A 16,830-nucleotide genomic window follows, 5' to 3' on the forward strand; every position below is an offset into this window, starting at 1 on the left:
CATGCAGAAAGCCTGGAGACACTTGGTACCTGCTCTTCTAGCCCTTCCCAACGTTACAAGCACAGCACTACAAGCCCGTGAGAGCCTCACCTCCAACCAGCAGCCGTCACAGGCGGCTTCCTGGCTTGGGAGAACCCATCCTAATCCTGCCTCCTACTTCTTGTCACCAAGTTGAGGAGGAAGTTTTGGCAGCCTACACCTCCAATTGTGTTTCTGTCCTGCTGTACAAAATATGCCACTCTAACAATGACTGATTTCTTTAAGATACTTCTGGGAAAGGCTGCTGCCGCCGTGGGACAGGGCTTGGGAGGGCTGGGCGGGGGTCCGCCACCACACGCCTCTCCTCTTACCAACCCAGACGTCTGCGGCAGCAACAGAGCTAAAGCCGCTCCTGGAAAGTCAGGTCACCGCTGTGGGGTGTGACCCGCCTGCCGCACCTCTGCCCTCACTGCGTGCCTCGCGGGACGCGGCTACCTGGCGGTGACAGCCGCGCTGCTGCCCGCACCCCTCAGGGTCCCGGGAGCTCTCGGCTTCCCCTGAGCCCTCCCGGCCCGGGCGGCTGCGGGGCGGCGGCACTTACCGATGTCGGAGTTGCAGAAAGCGTCCTGCGGATGGATGGGGACGCAAGTGCAAGCCTCCACCACCAAGTCCCGCAGGCTCCAGCTACACAGGAACACGACGAGGAAGCTCAGCCACGCCGTCATGTTGCCCCCGAGGTGCCTCCTCACTTCTGCGGAGCGGGAAGCGGCCGATGCTGTGTTCGGCTGACTTTATTCTTGCTCCCTAACAGCCCGTGCTCCGCGGCTGCTCCCTGCCCCTGTCTCTCTGGCTGGCTCGCTCGCCGGGACGGTGCGGGTGCGGAGCTGCGGGGAGCTGAGGTGCTGAGCGCTGCAGGCAGAGCGGGACCAGCGCGCGGAGTTATACCCGGCTCGAGCCGCTCGCGCTCCGGGGGCGCCGCCGCGCGCGGCCAATGGCAACGCCGCATTACCTCATCGGCGCGAGCGCGGGGCGGGGCCGCGCCCGCCGCGCCTTATAGGGAATAGAGCGGCGCGCGGCGCCCAGCGCGCGGGGGCGCGGCCCCGGTTCTGGCCCGACCGCGGTTCTGGCCCCGGTTCTGGCCCGGGTTCTGGCCCCGGTTCTGGCCCCGACCTGAGCCCGACCGCGGTTCTGGCCCCGGTTCTGGCTCCGGTTCTGGCCCCGACCTGAGCCCTGACCGCGGTTCTGACCCCGACCCGCTCCGATCCGACCTGGACCCGACCCGCTTCGCTCCCGGTAGCGCGGGGCGGGGGAAGCCTCGCTCCGTGCCGGCTGTAGCTCTCCCGTAGCGGCGAGTGTCCGCCCAAGCCTGTCACACCCTGCCCCGGGCCGGCCCGCGCCGCTCCTCAGGACACCTGGAGAACGCTTGCGGTCCTTGGACAGCTCGCGCTGCTTCCCTTCAGTCCGCCTGCAAACTGACTGTAAACTGCAGGCACACCACTCAGGCTATTCCAAAGAGCTCTCTAACGCACAAGTGAAGTGTGCTGCTTCTTTTCCTGTCCCAACAGGCCGTAGAAAGAGGATGGGGGGAAAGGACAAGACCTATTCTGAACTGTAAACCAGGATTTTGCCCTGAATGTTTTTAATCCTGCTCAGATGCTCCTTCTCCACCACCCAGCAATTCCCCTTCTCTGGCCTTTCAGTCAGAAAGCGGTCATAACCTGCTAAAACCAAGCTGGAAAAAGCAGTGTTGTATCTACCCAGGCACTCCCAACATTTAATCTCAAAGTATATTTCAGCAGAGCAGCTTTAGTTGAATTTTGAGAAATGTCCTGTTTGTTTTGTTTTCCTTTATCCCCTTTTGAAGCCATAAATTTCCATCAGCTGTAGAAATGTAAATGTTATAGAAGAGCTGGGACTGTAAGGAAGGAGATTGCCAGCTGCATGATACAGACAGCCTTATTATCCTCCAAAGGGGACTGAGGGGTGATTAATCACAGTATCAAACCAGTGTATATAATGTCAGAGTACTTTCCACAGGGGTTTACAAGACTTAAGTGCGTCTAGTTATAAATTATGCTGGTATTAAAGGCCAGGGACCAGCTGTCCTAATTTCTGTATAGTCAGCTAAGTCTTTAGATTTACAATTCTGCTCCATCTGGGTGAAACACAGTCTTCCTACACCTTTTCTTTAATCATACAGTCCATATAAAATTAAAATCTCCTGTCTTATGGAAGCACAGGATTTTATTTGGAGCATTGGTAGGCAAAAGCTTCAGGATGGGTGTTGTCAGTAGGGATCAAGGTTGCAATGCCAGCAGTGGGAAACACAAGTTCCTATCCTCGCTGTGACACAGACAACCTGTGTGGCAGCTTTGCCTCACTGTGCTTCAAATCCCTGTGTCATGGGATAATAGTGTTGGGAGCTACTCAGGAATGTGCATTAGTGAACACAGTGTAAAAAATCAGATGGTGCTGAGGTACTAACGGGTCCTATAAGTATGTGTGAGACAGGGTATTAAATAAATCATTCTGTTTAGGCACCTCACAGTCTGAACCATTGGGCCCAAGTTGCAATACAAGAAACCCTGTTCAAAAAATATTTTAGGTACTTAGACTGTCTGTTCAAGGTACTATAAGTGAAGCTGGATCCCTCAGGTTGGGTGGATGTCATTTCAGTCTCACTGGCTGTAAACAAGGAACAACTCCTCCAACCTCAGCAGAGTAACACGGAAGAAGAATGAGGTGTGTCTGGCACTCTCATTTTTCCTTTGTTGTTGTAAAAAGTTTGATATCCACCAACATCATGATACACCTGGCCTATCAACATCTCAGATCAATATCTGAGATAAGTAGAATTCTGCCAGAACCTGACACTGGTGTAAGTAAGGGAGAGTTTGGCCCACACACAACTAGATTATAATCACAGCTCCTGCACCACCTCCCTTCGCTCTCTGGCCAAGTAACTCCCCTGAATATGTTTCTTCATTCCTATAATAACACCTTTCCTGTGTGTTCCGAGGACTAACATGCTAAATGCTTTGTAATAAGCTTCTAAGCTGTTGGGTGCTGTGTAAATGCTGAGAGTCTATGATATACAGATGCAGGACACATTCAGAGGAGACTGAAAAACAAACCCACTTTCTCAATATCTGAAATGGGAGAGGAAGGGGCCCAGAAATTACTGAAGTTCCACAGGGCCCTCCAAGGTATGGAAGTAGCCTGCTTACAGTGAGGCTGACCAAGCTAGTTAAAATGACACCAAGTTTGTGCTGATTGCAGGAACTGGCTCACTTTTCAGATATAATCCAGAGAAGCAATCAGATGAAAAGGAGTGACACAGCTTGATCCAAGGGCTGGGCACATCTCTTCAGAAGGGATGGGGTGCAGGCTGTCAGTATGGCAAGGCTTACCACTATCTTCTATACCACTGTTTGGGAAATGATCCAGAATTTTTTTTAGTGCTTTTATTATCATTGCCTGGAGTAGTAATACCTGTGTTTGATCAGGGCTTAGCTGATTCACCTGCTTTTTTTACACTTAGATATTCTTTTTCAGAGAGATTAATTTCTCTACAGTAGTTGGGGTGCAGTTTTTTCAATCAGGACTGGATACTGTACATTAAGAACAATATTTATTTGCCTCTTGAAGAGTACACTTCACACAGAGAAACCAGATTGTGCTGTATTTGTAAAGTACAGGTAAATTATACTCAGGAAAGTTCAGTCTGGCCAGTGGCCTGCTCAAGGCCTTTGTTAAATACTTTAATCTGCCTGTACACTCATTTTATCATCTGCAAATAGAGATATTCTATGTTATCATCTGATAATATCCATTAGATATCCAATATTAGCGTCTCCCCTTTAAGACCTACTGGCAAAGTGACTCTGAAAAAGCCAGGCAAAGATTCTGAGCGTTTATTTATATGAGAAAATATTGATAATGGTGTCAGATTAACAGAGAAAGTCAATGAAGGAACTGAAAGGATAATTATCTCCGAATTCCTCTTCTATGCCCTGTCTGCATGGGAAAAACTGCAAAGGGAAAAAAAATAAATAAAAACTGTCATTCTGCTTCTTTGCTCAGATAAAACTTTAAACCTTATATGGCCATAAAGACGGCAGCATTGAAAGAAGGAGAAAATAGACACCTTGATCTTCATATGAGAAAATTTGAATTCACGTTTGGTTAATGTCCCCAAATAAAGAAATCTATGTTATTCCAGTCTTCCATCAAGAACACACTGCTGAACACAATAGGATCTCTCTGCCTTACCGAGCAGCCACACAACTTCATGCTGTGACCCTGTCGGATCCCGCAAGCCAAGCATGACTGGGCTGGGTCAATAGCTGGTGTGAAAATTCCCAGGAAAAGCCATGTCCCGCAGGTGGTGTTGACTGAGCTCAGCGTCCTTCTCCCCTCCACCGTGCAGGAATGTGCGCGGCAGTGCTAGGGGGCAGTGCACTGCAAGAGATGGTTCGACCTCCGCGCCTGGAGCCAGCTCTACGCAGGACCTAAAGAACCGATTCTTCGGAAAAGGAAACATATTAAGCTGGGTGTCATTTAAATTTCGGGAAGGAGAATTACCTTCTGCTTTCAGATACTCATATTAGTTTACATCAGGTGCATGTTTACATCATTTTCCTTCCACAAGACCTGCCTGGAACCAGGGACAGAGACTGAGATATGAACTAAAGGCATGTTCACTTGCCTTCTGATCACATTTCATTGTGAGGGATGCCGGCTGCTTCAGTACAGAAGGGCTTCATCAAACTACAGCAACTGCTGACAAAAAAAAAAACCACATACCAGGAGGGTTGAGAGAAAGAGAGAGAGGGGGAGGTGCAGAGAGAGAGACCCCACTATCACCAGAGAAAAATACCCTGACAAATGTCACATGTAGTGGTTGGTAACACTTCAGTTCATCACCAGATCTTAGCTGGCTTAAACTGAGCTTAGCATGAATGAAATCAGGAGAATTCAACCTGCAGTTCAATAGCCCTGCCACCTCCTTAACAATATATTAACTTTAAAAGCTTCTGAAGTAAGGGCCCTTTTCTATTTTAATTTTTTGACAGCAAATTGACTTGATTCATGAGTGTGGAGTCTTGCCATTAGCATTCTAAATTGTCCACCTGACAAGTTGCTCAAAAGCATCCTCTTGTCCTAAAAACTTTTCTTGAAGTTGATGATCTTTATATCTTTTGCAGCAGCTCAGCATCATGCCCTCTAGGAGGTCTCATTGTTTTTATGCATGAGGGGAAGGGTAGGTGTTTTCAGAGCTATGTGATGTTCTTTCTACAGCACACTCCTGCCATCTTGTAGGACAGTAGAGAATGGTCATGCATTGTGTTAGAAAAAGGTTCTCATATTTCTTGATTATCTGCTTCTTTTTCAGTAAACTGTTTCTTTCTAACATTGTCCTCTGAGATGTTTTGTTTAAAATGTTTGTATTTGCTATGATTTAGGTGTGTGAAACAAGTTGAAAAACTCCTATTAATTCCACCGTTGTATCTGTGAACTTTATATGCTATTTAAAATGAGAATACTCCTTCTTCAAAAATGTCTTTGATTCTATGAATACATACAAAAAAATTCATTTGATCTCTTTCTCTGAGGTTGCAAAGGAATTATGTCACCTTCCTGTCTGCAAGCCAGACATAGGTAATACTCCATCCCATTCCCAAGCTTTTCATTGCAGGTACACCATTAAATTTTCATCAGCTCTAACAGTTCTATACTGTGTTCAGTCTTCAAGAATCCTTTAGAGACTGTGCCCACTGAGAGCACCCAGCCTGGTAGCAGACTGTAGGCACCATGTGTTTCCAGGAATATTACATTATAAAGGGTTGTGGAATATGAAATCACCCCTCAGTAGTTGGGTATCCTTCAGTCAGGCTGTGATGTGGCATCAGCTGCAGAAGAGTAACCAGGAAATATCTTTTAACAGCCTTATCAAGCTAAAAATGTTTCCTGCACATGACCACGCTCTTTGGCCCATATCCAGCAAAACACTAAGGCACATGTTCAGCTTTAAGCACACAAGATGCTCTACTGAAGTCAACAGAACCATTTACATACACAAAGTTAAATATAAGCTTAAGTGCATTTCTGGACCAGGGCCAGAGGGCTCAGTACCATGCAGGGTTCAAGCCAGGAGGCAGTGATTAGATGGTCTGACAGAATCCGGGAGGGAAGGACATGACGTGATTTGCTTGGTTCTACCTGCCTATGCCTCATTCCAAGCAACTAATGTTCTCTCATTTTTGTTTATAGTAAGTCTTTCCATTTCTCTTGTTTTGCTTTCCTGCCGCTGTAGCCATTTTCAAATTGAAGTTTTGATTTTGTTTTTTAAAGCCTTCTAAATGCATCAATAGCTTTAAGTGACTGAACAAAGAGATTTCAAATAGATGAAGTACTTCAAATGGTAATAAGAGCTGGTGTTCCCAGAGCTTTGGAGGCTGCACTAAATACAGAAGAGAGTGAGAGCAATTGAAAATCACTTTTCTGTTGTTCCTTTGTATGAACTGGTTTCTGGCTTATGCAATGCACAGTAATTAAAATGACTGGAATGCCTCACATTTTTAAGAGAGCTTTAAGGCAGCTCTGTGGCATTGCAGCCAGCAGAGTTCATGAGCAGATTCATGGCTGCAATCGAGGTTTGACGTTTCTATCCACGTAACTTGAAGAAGACAATATCTCTGTAGAAGCCTTTGAGGGGAGGCTTCTACAATATCTCTGTAGAAGCCTTCCCTTGAGGAAGAAGGGATAGACACAGAAACGCAGTAACATCTGCATCAGCTCCAGGAGCAGCTATGGGGCAAATCTTCCTTTTGATGGGATAAGAGCCTAAAGGTTGGTGTGGTTGTCAAAGATTTCATTGCCTTCTCTCACTGTAACCTTTAATGTCCTGCTCAAACTCAAGTGTGGGACAGAAAGCCTGCCAGACTGGCATGTCTCTCACAGATGGTTGCCCTCCCTGTGATGTTACTCTGCTTGGCAGGGGTGAGGGATTATCTTGGTGCTTTTCTGCTCCCCCAGCACAGTCCAGTATTTCATTTTCAACTTTTCCAATTTTTTCTTTTTACTGGAGGTGGCTGACCACTCCATCCTCAGTTTTCTCTCAACTACTGGCCTGGCTTTTCATAGTGATGATTGGCCACAGAGGAGCAGGAGAGCTGAATATAGCCTCCCTTGGGGGGAGAGCTGGCTGACCTAAGGACATGACCTTTTTGGCATGTTGAACAGCTAGATCCTTCTTCTCTCATCTCTCTGAAGGCTTCTCACCAGCCTTCTGAAGGCATGGACTGAGCCTGCTTCCTCATCTCTCAGCATAATCTTTCTCTCCTTCTCATCAGAGGGCACTGTCAGGATACATCTGCTTCCACAACCCCCTGTGAGTGTAGGGAGGTAGAGAAAGATCCCAGGCAGGAGGCACTAATCCTGTATCTCTTAGACCATCCTGAGGCTATGAGAGCTGCAGCCCCTTCATGTGCCAGTCCCTAGGATGTGTCACTGGTTTTAAAGCATGTTGGAATCCCCTAAAATTACCATACATATGAGAAGCAGAAAGAGCAGCACCACGGTGCTTGCGTCCCTTTTTTTGTTTCTTTAAAGAGCCTGAAGATAGTATTGGGCTGTCTGGTGTGAAGGAAGGGTCTTTTCTTTACCTGCAGAACAGGTGCAAGTGCAGGAAAAGTTGATGTCTTGAGTTACTTCTCCCTGCACAACCTTCAGAAACTTCCTGTAAGAATAAGCCAGTCTCCTCATGCCCATAGTGCAGGTGTTACCAGCCTCTCACCTGAAACTGCAAATTAAGGTATTAGTTACAAGAACAGTCTCTAGTGACAAGGATAATGTCCCAGCAGGGAATGAACTCAGTGACTCCTGTCATGCATGCCACTGCATGATGTCAAAAGTGAGAAGCAGTTCCTCTGTGTGGAATTGCTCCAGCATAGGATTTTTCTTATAAATCCAGACTTTTTCAATGCTTTCCTTCCTGTGCTCCCAAATCTATGCTGTATTCTAAACAGTAGCTGACTGCTCACTGACATCAGGCCCTTCCCTCAGACTCACAGTCCCAGCCAGGAGAAGCTGGGGAATTTCCGATGGGAGATTTCAAGGACGGATCTCTTTCTTCTCTAGAGCAAAAGGCAGCACTTCTGTTTCCTCACTCTTTTGGAATTTTTATCCATAAATCTTGGCATTCGGTGTGAGACAAAAGATGAGGAGATGGTAGATCTGCAGTCTAAAGTGAGAACATTTATTTGTTTATTGTCCTGCTCTTCCCAAGCGAAGAGTAATGCATTCCTCAAAGGAACTTCTCAAGTCAGCAATGTGAGTTCCACACCTAATGTATTAATGTCAGGAGTGAAAAAATCATTGTTTGATTTAGCACAGATGTGCAAAAATAGTATTCTTTGTCCACTGAAAACAGAGCTAATCCACAGCCTCTCTTCCCCTTTCCTTTAATCTGACAGCCTCTATCCCTTCACTGTGCCTTTCTGAGAGGTGTTTCAGTGAGAACTACCCAGAGCTGCAGGAACCAGGAAGATGTAGTCTATCTGTACAGAATACATACCAGGAGTTGAACTCTGAAGGTACCAAAGCTTGACCCTGTGCTGTGAGCAAGCAAACACCTCTCTGTAGCTTTGCTGTTTGTAGCTGTGCCACCAAATCTCACACAGAGTGTTGGCCAGAGTCTGGCATTATCCCAAGTGCCTTGCAGTGGGATCCTGGACTGCGCTCCAAAGCAGTGGCTCATCTCAAGTGCTAAGAGGTTGGAGAGGGACTGAACACTTTTGGCAGAAGCAGGTGTCCAGTAACAGCTTAGCACAGCACATTCTCTCTTCTCCCTTTCCTCTTTCTCTCCCTCTGCCTCTGCCTGCCTCTCCTCTCCAAGGTAACTGCAAGAAGAGATTGAATTCTCACCACACAGGCCAGGGAGGCAGAAGGGTTCTCCCTAGACACCTAGCTGAGGTCAGTGAGGAAAGTGCTCTCAGAGTAAAAGTTATGCAATGCATGGGAGGAATCCACAGTTTTAATCATGGGATAATTAATGGAAAATAATAAACAAAGGGCTGAGCAACAGCAGTTTCTACCAACAGAGATATGATTCTCCAGCAGACTTTCCCCAGCACCTGACAGTACAAAAGACAGTAGATAGACAAGTATTTTATGTGTTTACATTTTAGCTGTATCTTTATGTTCCCTAGATTACAACCCAGCATTTTTTAACCAAAATCTTGCTTCCTTTTCCCTCAGTTCAAGTTCAGCAGAACCACCACAAGACCAGTGAGGGGAATGGGAGGGCAGGGGTGAAGTTCTGCGCAGTGCCAAAAAATCCTTAGTGCAGCTAGGATAGAAGGCACTAATCTGGTCTCTGTTTCCTCATAGGATAGCTGTGGGTGTACCTACTGAAGGCATTTCAATTCCCCTTTCCAGTGCTGAGACTGAATGAGCTGTTGCTGGAAAAAAACTTCTTCCATTGATACTTAAATAAAGTCTCTTCTGTGCCAAAGAAACAGGATCATCAAGAAGAGCACAGTGCACCCCATGAAAAAGAAGGAGCAAGCTAGGGAGGCAATCTTTTACTTCATTTGAAATTGACTTCCCCATCCAGAATAAAACTTCACCTTTGAACACCATGTATAATGGCAAGTTAGCCTAGAGAGGCTAATATATAGCATAATCTGTGTATGGATGTAAGCAATAGCATTCCAGAGAGATGGCTGGAGGAAACCCATACTCACTCCTAGTGACTGCAAGAGCATTTCCTTCTCCTTCTGCTCCTCCAGAACCTACCTCCTTAGCTTAGACAATGTCTCCAAGTCCCCTAAGGTGTTTTCACATGTATCAATGCAATCACTTTTAACAATTTTTTTTCTCCCTGAAATTGTAATCTGAAGGATTAGGTAGTCATAGCCAATTGGTTTTATTTTGAGAAAAGGCTTTTAAAATAGGAAGGAGAAAATAGGACAACCTGGTGCTGCCAAATAACCCAACTTATTCCATCAGGCATTTCTGGGAAGAAGGAGGGAGGGAAGCTTTTAAAGCCATGCCTGCGGCTGCATATAAGGGACAGTTCTCAAAGGATTCCCCTAATCAGATTCTGAAGAAGATGGGCTGTCTCTTTGTAATTCATTCCATGTCTTATTCTAAGATTATATGCTCTGGTCACGTGAAGATTTACAGTCTCAAATTTACTGGCCTCAGAGAATCTGAAAGAATTATGCAAGAAATCATGTTCTTTCATAACTGAGGCCTCACACAGCCGTGCTTCCTAAAGACTGCTTCTAACTCGATATATGGCCCCTCTAGGGCTTTGTGAGCCCTTCTGGGGAAGAGAGAAGGGGAGGAAAAAGGGGAGTTGCTGATGATTGCCATATGTGAGAAGCATCCCTGTCTGCACGTGGGTGTGACGTCCGTGTTGTCACAGAGGCCGAGCTCTGCAGAGCCCCCATTTCCTGTTTCCAGTCAGAATCTTGCTGCCAGAGCAGGAATTCCATATCACTCTGTACTGCACTTACAAAAAAGGAAAATTATGGCCAATGGAGGGGGAAGGGGTGGGGGAAATCCTCTTAAATAGCCATGTAGGATGTCTGGGCAGGGATATGAGCCAGGAGTCCTCAGAGGCAGTAGAATAAGTGGGAGTTTAGCAAACAACCATTTTCTTCCTTTGACTAGTGTTCCTTAGAGACCTCAGTACTCCAGTTCTCATAGCTAATTTTAGCTATTTGTGGTTGGCCTGTTCCTAATGTTCCTTTCCTATCTCTCTCACACACACTGAACCTTGGGATAGTCTCTGTGGGTTGACAGATGACGTGAAAACCTCTAATCTGCAGGTCAAATATCAAAAAATGAAGTGGGATCATGCAACTGGAAACATAATTTGCTTTTTTTCCAAATAAGGGAAATATATTCATATTTGTAGTTCTTGGCATACCAAGTTTATGAGGGTTTTTAAAAGTGTATGAGGGGAATGACCTATTCTTTAAAATTTTATGGTAACCACCAAAGTTGTTATCATCCCATGGACACTGCCTTTCCTATGCAGGCTATGACTGATATGCTTTCATTATGTTTTGGCACTGCTCTTTGTTAGAAAAACCAAAACCACATTGTCCCAAACACTGTACTGATACATAATAGGCAGGATGAGTCCCTGCCAAAGGGCATCGAGTGCACATTAGAGAGGGTTTAAAATGAACATGGTGGCAATAAATGTGCCATACCAGGAGGGAACGAGCTTGCAGCTTGTGGCATTTGTACTGCAGATACCACATTCAGGGAACTCTGAGTCTTACCTGCTTTACACTCCTGTGGTGAATTGATGTCAATGCTTTATCTAACATGAGGTTTGCTGTACAGATTGTGATGAGTCTAAAGTCCAGAGGCACCACAGGGTACAAAAGAATGGTAAAAGGGTAGGGATGACTCCTCTTGTCTCAACCAAAATTTTCCAGAAACATGAGCAACAGGTGGCTCTTTTTCTTCCACTAAATTTCTCATGGATTCCCTCTCCTGATTGCCTCTCCTCTCCACATACAATCTGTAGAGGATGCAGGGGAAAGTGTGTGCTCTAAGTGATGGATGTGTGGGACTGTGGACATTAAAAGGGTTTATGGGCCCTTAGATGCTGACTCTGCTATGTAAGAAAATTTAGTTCAAGGCCTGGAAATTGTGTCACTAACCTTTTTTCAGCTGATTGATTTCAAAAATCTTAGAGTCAGGTGAGGAATCCTGAGAAACTTGATTAGGAGGAGGAAAAGGTAGTTATTATGTTTCTCAAAGACAGAAAAGCAGTATTCCTTGAGAATAGGCCAGAGGCCAGATTTACATTATTAATTAGAGAGACACCTCTGGTTTTGTGTTGGACCAGAAGCAACAGACTGACTAGGGTATCTTGGACAAGACTGCCTGTAGCACCCTGCTCTGGCTGGCAGGAAGCAGCCAGTCTGCACATAAAACAGACCTCGTGAGCTGCTTTCCTGGGAGCTCTGCTGATGGCTAAAGGTCCTTTAATTTTTAAGTGTTGGCAGTTTGATTCATTTTCAGACAGAGATAAGTCCTGCCTAAACTGGAGGAATGAATGGAGGGAATCTCCCCCCGCTACACCCCATATATAGGTTGTCCTAATAGTCCCTGAACAGATGAATGGGGTCATGTGAGCCCGTGAAACTCTATCTGTTTTGGAGGAATGGTGGGTGTGGTGCTGTGGTCATGGACAGATATATGTGTTGCCTTTCACAGAGAAGCTCACTGTCCTCCAAAGACTGAATATCAACAAAATCCTTCCTGTGGGGACTTCCAGTTCTGCCCAAGCCAGCTGTAAATTCCTTTGAGGCTAAGACTAAGAAAACTGGAATCCTGGGAGGGCTTTGGTACAGTCCCAAAACCATTTCCACTGAACCTTCCCAAAAATATGGTTTCTCTGACCCAGGAATGTGAGCTCTGTAACAATGCAAAGCTGAAGTCCTAGACTGCTGGAATTAACCAGTATTAGCTCATTGCATCTTTAGCTCTGTCTGTCTCGGCTAACATGAAAATCATTTTCCCTCTGGGACACAGACTTGGTTCCATTTTTGTGTAGCACCTGGCACAATGGGGATCTTGGCATTTGAGTGAGGTGCTACCTCTATATAAGCAAATTTAAAAATTCGTGGGACCCCTACTTTCTTCTTTACTGCTTTTGAGTTGATTATTTAAGAGTAAGCGATCATAAAGCATCTGAGTGAGCTGAGCAGAGCTAACGGCTGCTTCAGCCAGGAAATGCCTGAGGAGCAGGGAAAACAGAGACTGGAGTATAAATTGCTGTAGCACAGTGGAACAGAATGCATGAGCTGGTACAGACTCGCTGAAGCAGGAGATATCAGAAAAGTAGTTATGTACACAGAGAGCTCCTCTACTGGTCCCAGCAAAACTGGAACAAAACTACATTTACTCTACAGCAGGTGAAGGTCCAGTCCTCCAAACCCCGGGCAGCTGGCCATCCTGACCACTGGACCTGCCAGCTGCCTCCTCACTTGTCAGACCTTCTGCTTTTGCCTTCTGTCCCTCATCATCTGTTTGTCCTTTTCATGGGAGAAGTCCCTTCCAGTTGTCACCCTCTGCATGAGCCAGTTGAAATGTTTGCCTCCCCTACCAGGACAAGTTTCCTTCACAATTTTTGTGCTTCCTTGCATGATACAATTTCTTTTCTGAATGAATATTCGCAGTGTTCCCCTTTTAAACACGGAGGTTCTAGAGCGACGTAACACCTCTTGGAGCAAATGCCTTCCCTAAAAGCCTTGATGTTGAGACCCCAAAAGTCAACACTCTGTCTTCCAAGGATATAGAATGTAATCCAGGCATGGCTCCCTTGCCTGTGGTTTCTGTGTTGCAGTGAAGTGTCCAGTGAGCAGCCAGCCAGAACAGCCACCAGCATGCCAGAAAGGGCATGTCAAGGGTGGGAAGGAAGAGTGGCTGCACCACATTGTGTTCCAGGCATGTTTAGCTGGCACGTGGTCCCCGAGGGACTGCTGGATGCTGGAGTATACTTAGGGCAGCTTCTGGGCTACTTGAGCTCACAGTGAGAGAGGTAAGGCAAAATCATGCAGCTGCACCCAACTCCTAGAGACTGTCTTCCCACTGCTTGTGAGAAAGGTCTGAGCAGAGCAGAGAGAACTTAGACCCACATCACACTACACACCAACTTCTCTGCCTCTTCCTACCTGCCAAAATATGAGGGTGAGAGTTCCAGTGAAAACTTTCTTCTGGAGTAGGGAAAAAGAAAAATAAAGAATAGCCAGGTGGTTTGCTGTGCTCACACTCTTCTTTGCAACCTAAAGTAGCCCCACAGACTGACATGAATGATCTTATTAACTTGTGCTCACATGAAATACACACAAACACAGAAGTGGGGAAGGCTTTCAGGGCTGTTCCCAGCTCTGAAGCAGCTCTTTGACAGGGCTAGACTGGTTGTTTTTTTTCTCCCCAGATGAGAGGCTGGTCAACACCACCCCTAAACTCACCTCCACCCCCAAACAGCTGTTTTGCCAAAGGGTGGAGAAGCAGACCTCCTGACTGAGGGTGGAGCAGTTTGAAGGGGAGGAAAGCAGTGACTTCACTTCTTATTAAGTAATACCAGAGCGGGGTGTGCATCACTCTGAAAAACAAGACTTTGGGTGGGGGCAAAGGCTCTCTGCAGCATCTTATGCATGGAGCCTTCCCCTTTGTGGAAAATGAACCGAATACACCATTCTGAAGAGTGAATTTAGAAAGTAAAAGATGTTGAGGGCCTCATAATCTTATTTAAGGGGATCCAAGAAGAGAATCAAGGTGAAAGGGCTCATAATGTGTTTTGGGCTAGACTTTAGGAAAGTCCACTTTCCTCCAGCAAGGATAGAGAAACACAGAAATAGATCGAGTCCCTGTGAAAAAAGCAGCACATGGGGGTCAGCTTTCATAGGAGGCAGATGGCACTGGGGTCTGTGTACAAATACTAGGGGAGTGATGGCAGGACAGACAAAGGTGTCTTTGTGATCACAGGGCTACCTGCAAGGAGACTGCTCACAGCTTCCTCTCACCCTGTGCAACTGAGCAAGTATCACAAGATCTGGATCTATCTCCCCAAATAATCCTTTCCCTGCAGCTGACTCCTTCAGGGCTGTATGAACAGCCTCAGGCCAGTCTGTTGCTTTCTCTCTGCCTGATTCAATTGGCTTCTGCCAGTCCTGATTACTGCTGAAACAGTCTCTCAGGCTTGAGAGCAGTCTGGTATGTTAGACATCATTCCAGGCTGTTCTGAGCAACACAAGAGTAAGAAGCAGTCTTGGACTCCAAAGTCTTCAAATGTAACATATTTTCATGCTGCTGATACTGTTCATACTGCTCTGAAAGTGCAATTGCCAGAATTGGCAATTGGAACAGAAGCTGTAAAAAGCCTTCCCAAAGACTGTGCAATGCTTGTGGCATCAGCAGAGTGTACCTCTGGCCCCATTTACAGTGGGACACAACCAAAGGCTCTTATTTCCTCTCCTTGGCCTCCCAGGTGAAATACCTTGGCAGTGTCCTAAAGACACATGGCAGTGTGGGGGCACACCTCCCTCATTCCTCTCGCTAGCAAAGAGAACTGCAGTGCTGTGCATCAGTGCTGGCGTGTGCTTCACTTGTTGGGTGTTTACCCAGAATTTTGCCTGGCATGTTTGACCTTAGACCCATGCTACCACTCATGTGAGTTATTTTATATCCAGTTTTTACGCACCTTTGCATACTGCAGCCGCACATGGTGAGCACATGTCAGATGCAGTCAGGAATTCAGGCTCTGCTTAGGAGAGGTATAAAAGCTGCCAAGGGGTGGCATCAACAGAGCGTAAATAAAGGGCCCTTTATTTTTTTTCCTGTATATAAACTGAAAGTCCAGTTTTGTGGTACCAACCTCCCAATGGCTCCTCATGCAGACATTCACTAGAGACTCATCAAGTCTGCAAAGAGCTCAAACACAGACAATAAGCAGCTTTCCTCATCCTTGCCTCAAGTGTACAACAAGGGAAAGATAAAAAATTAAGGAAGGAATAAATGTACTCTTTCTTCCAGTCTAACTGACAACAGCAAGGGCAGTTCAATTTCATTAATAAATAGAATTTCATGTTCCAACTTCCAACCTGAGAAAAATAAATTGAGTGTTCAGAGAGTTCTCCTGCCTTGCTCACAAATCATAAATGGCTTAGCAGAACAGCGCTGTTTTGGAAATAAAGAACAAAAGGACAAAGGAACATAAACAACGGGCATCCACCAGCTCCCAGAATGATACTTGCCAAAGCCCTTTCTCATTGCTTGCTGGCACAGCTGCTAGAGCAGACTATTTCTCCCCAGGTCTGGAAACATTCTTCTCACATCTGACAGTTCAGGGGCACTGCCACACACCTGCTGGGTAGCAAAGGCTTCCTCAAGCTGGAGCTGAGATAGGGTAGGAACCCCTGACCAGTCCCTCTGGCTTGCTGCTTCTTACAGCTATTCTAACTCCTTTAGCAGCTTCTATTAAGTGGGTCCAGCTAAGCATCTCCCACCACCTGCAGTTTCTGTTAAGTACTCCTGATCCTCACTGGGTTCTTTTCACACTTTATGCTGATGATGTTGTTGTTTTCTTACACAAATCCACCCATATGTGCCAGCATATGTTGATCAGTATTAGGCCCACCTCTAGGCTGTTTCAGCTCTTTTCTCTCCAACTGAGGCCAGTAGAGCAATTCTGTCCCTATAACTCTCCATCCCTCTGGCCTGCCATGCTGGTCAGCCAACAAAACAGAAAGGAAAACACAGGGTCTTAGTTCCCTGTATCTTGCAGGCAGCCTGAGCCTCTCATTAGGATTCACCAAAGAATAGTAGTTGTCCTATATAAGCCTCAGGACAATCCTCTGTTTATAACAACTTTAGACCCTAGTGTCATATCTGTGCTGCAGACAGATGAATTCAGAAAGGCTAAGCCATGCTAGCGAGTTTGTGAGTCCCAATGCTTCTCCACCCCTTCCCTGTTTTCCTAGAGCAGGCGCTATTCCCTTCCCAAACCAGGGAATTAGTAACACTAATGAGGGAATGTGTCACCTCTGCATGCTGAGCATGACTCACAAAGTCAATAGGGCCTCAGCAGCTGAGAGGAACAATGAGTTGTGTTCTCAGTTACGTTTTTTTTGGCTACACCATCACTGGAGCCCAGAACAAGGGCAGTGATGTCATGGCCATAGGCTTAATGTGTAAGTATCATATACAACACTACCAGCTCTCTGTGATCTGTTACTTCCACATTAACATAACTTGGGGCATATATACACACAAATAGTTGCCAGAGCCAAGAATAAGTCATTTGGAACAGAT

At 46.0% G+C, this 16,830-nt stretch overlaps 2 protein-coding genes across 5 annotated transcripts in view; one reads left to right on the plus strand and one right to left on the minus strand.

Annotated features, from left to right (window-relative positions):
• TIMP3 (TIMP metallopeptidase inhibitor 3) overlaps positions 1 to 909 on the minus strand; it is a 37,486-nt gene extending 36,577 nt beyond the window's left edge. Inside the window, exon 1 of the mRNA XM_036400520.2 lies at positions 581 to 909. Within this exon, the coding sequence (XP_036256413.1) occupies positions 581 to 704 (124 nt within the window). The 5' untranslated portion in view covers positions 705 to 909. The remainder of the gene's footprint in view (positions 1 to 580) is intronic.
• Positions 1 to 16,830, plus strand: part of SYN3 (synapsin III) — a 196,199-nt gene that overhangs the window by 104,944 nt on the left and 74,425 nt on the right. The window lies entirely within an intron of this gene.

Source organism: Molothrus ater, chromosome 5 (genome assembly GCF_012460135.2).
Source record: "Molothrus ater isolate BHLD 08-10-18 breed brown headed cowbird chromosome 5, BPBGC_Mater_1.1, whole genome shotgun sequence".
Taxonomy (NCBI): domain Eukaryota; kingdom Metazoa; phylum Chordata; class Aves; order Passeriformes; family Icteridae; genus Molothrus; species Molothrus ater.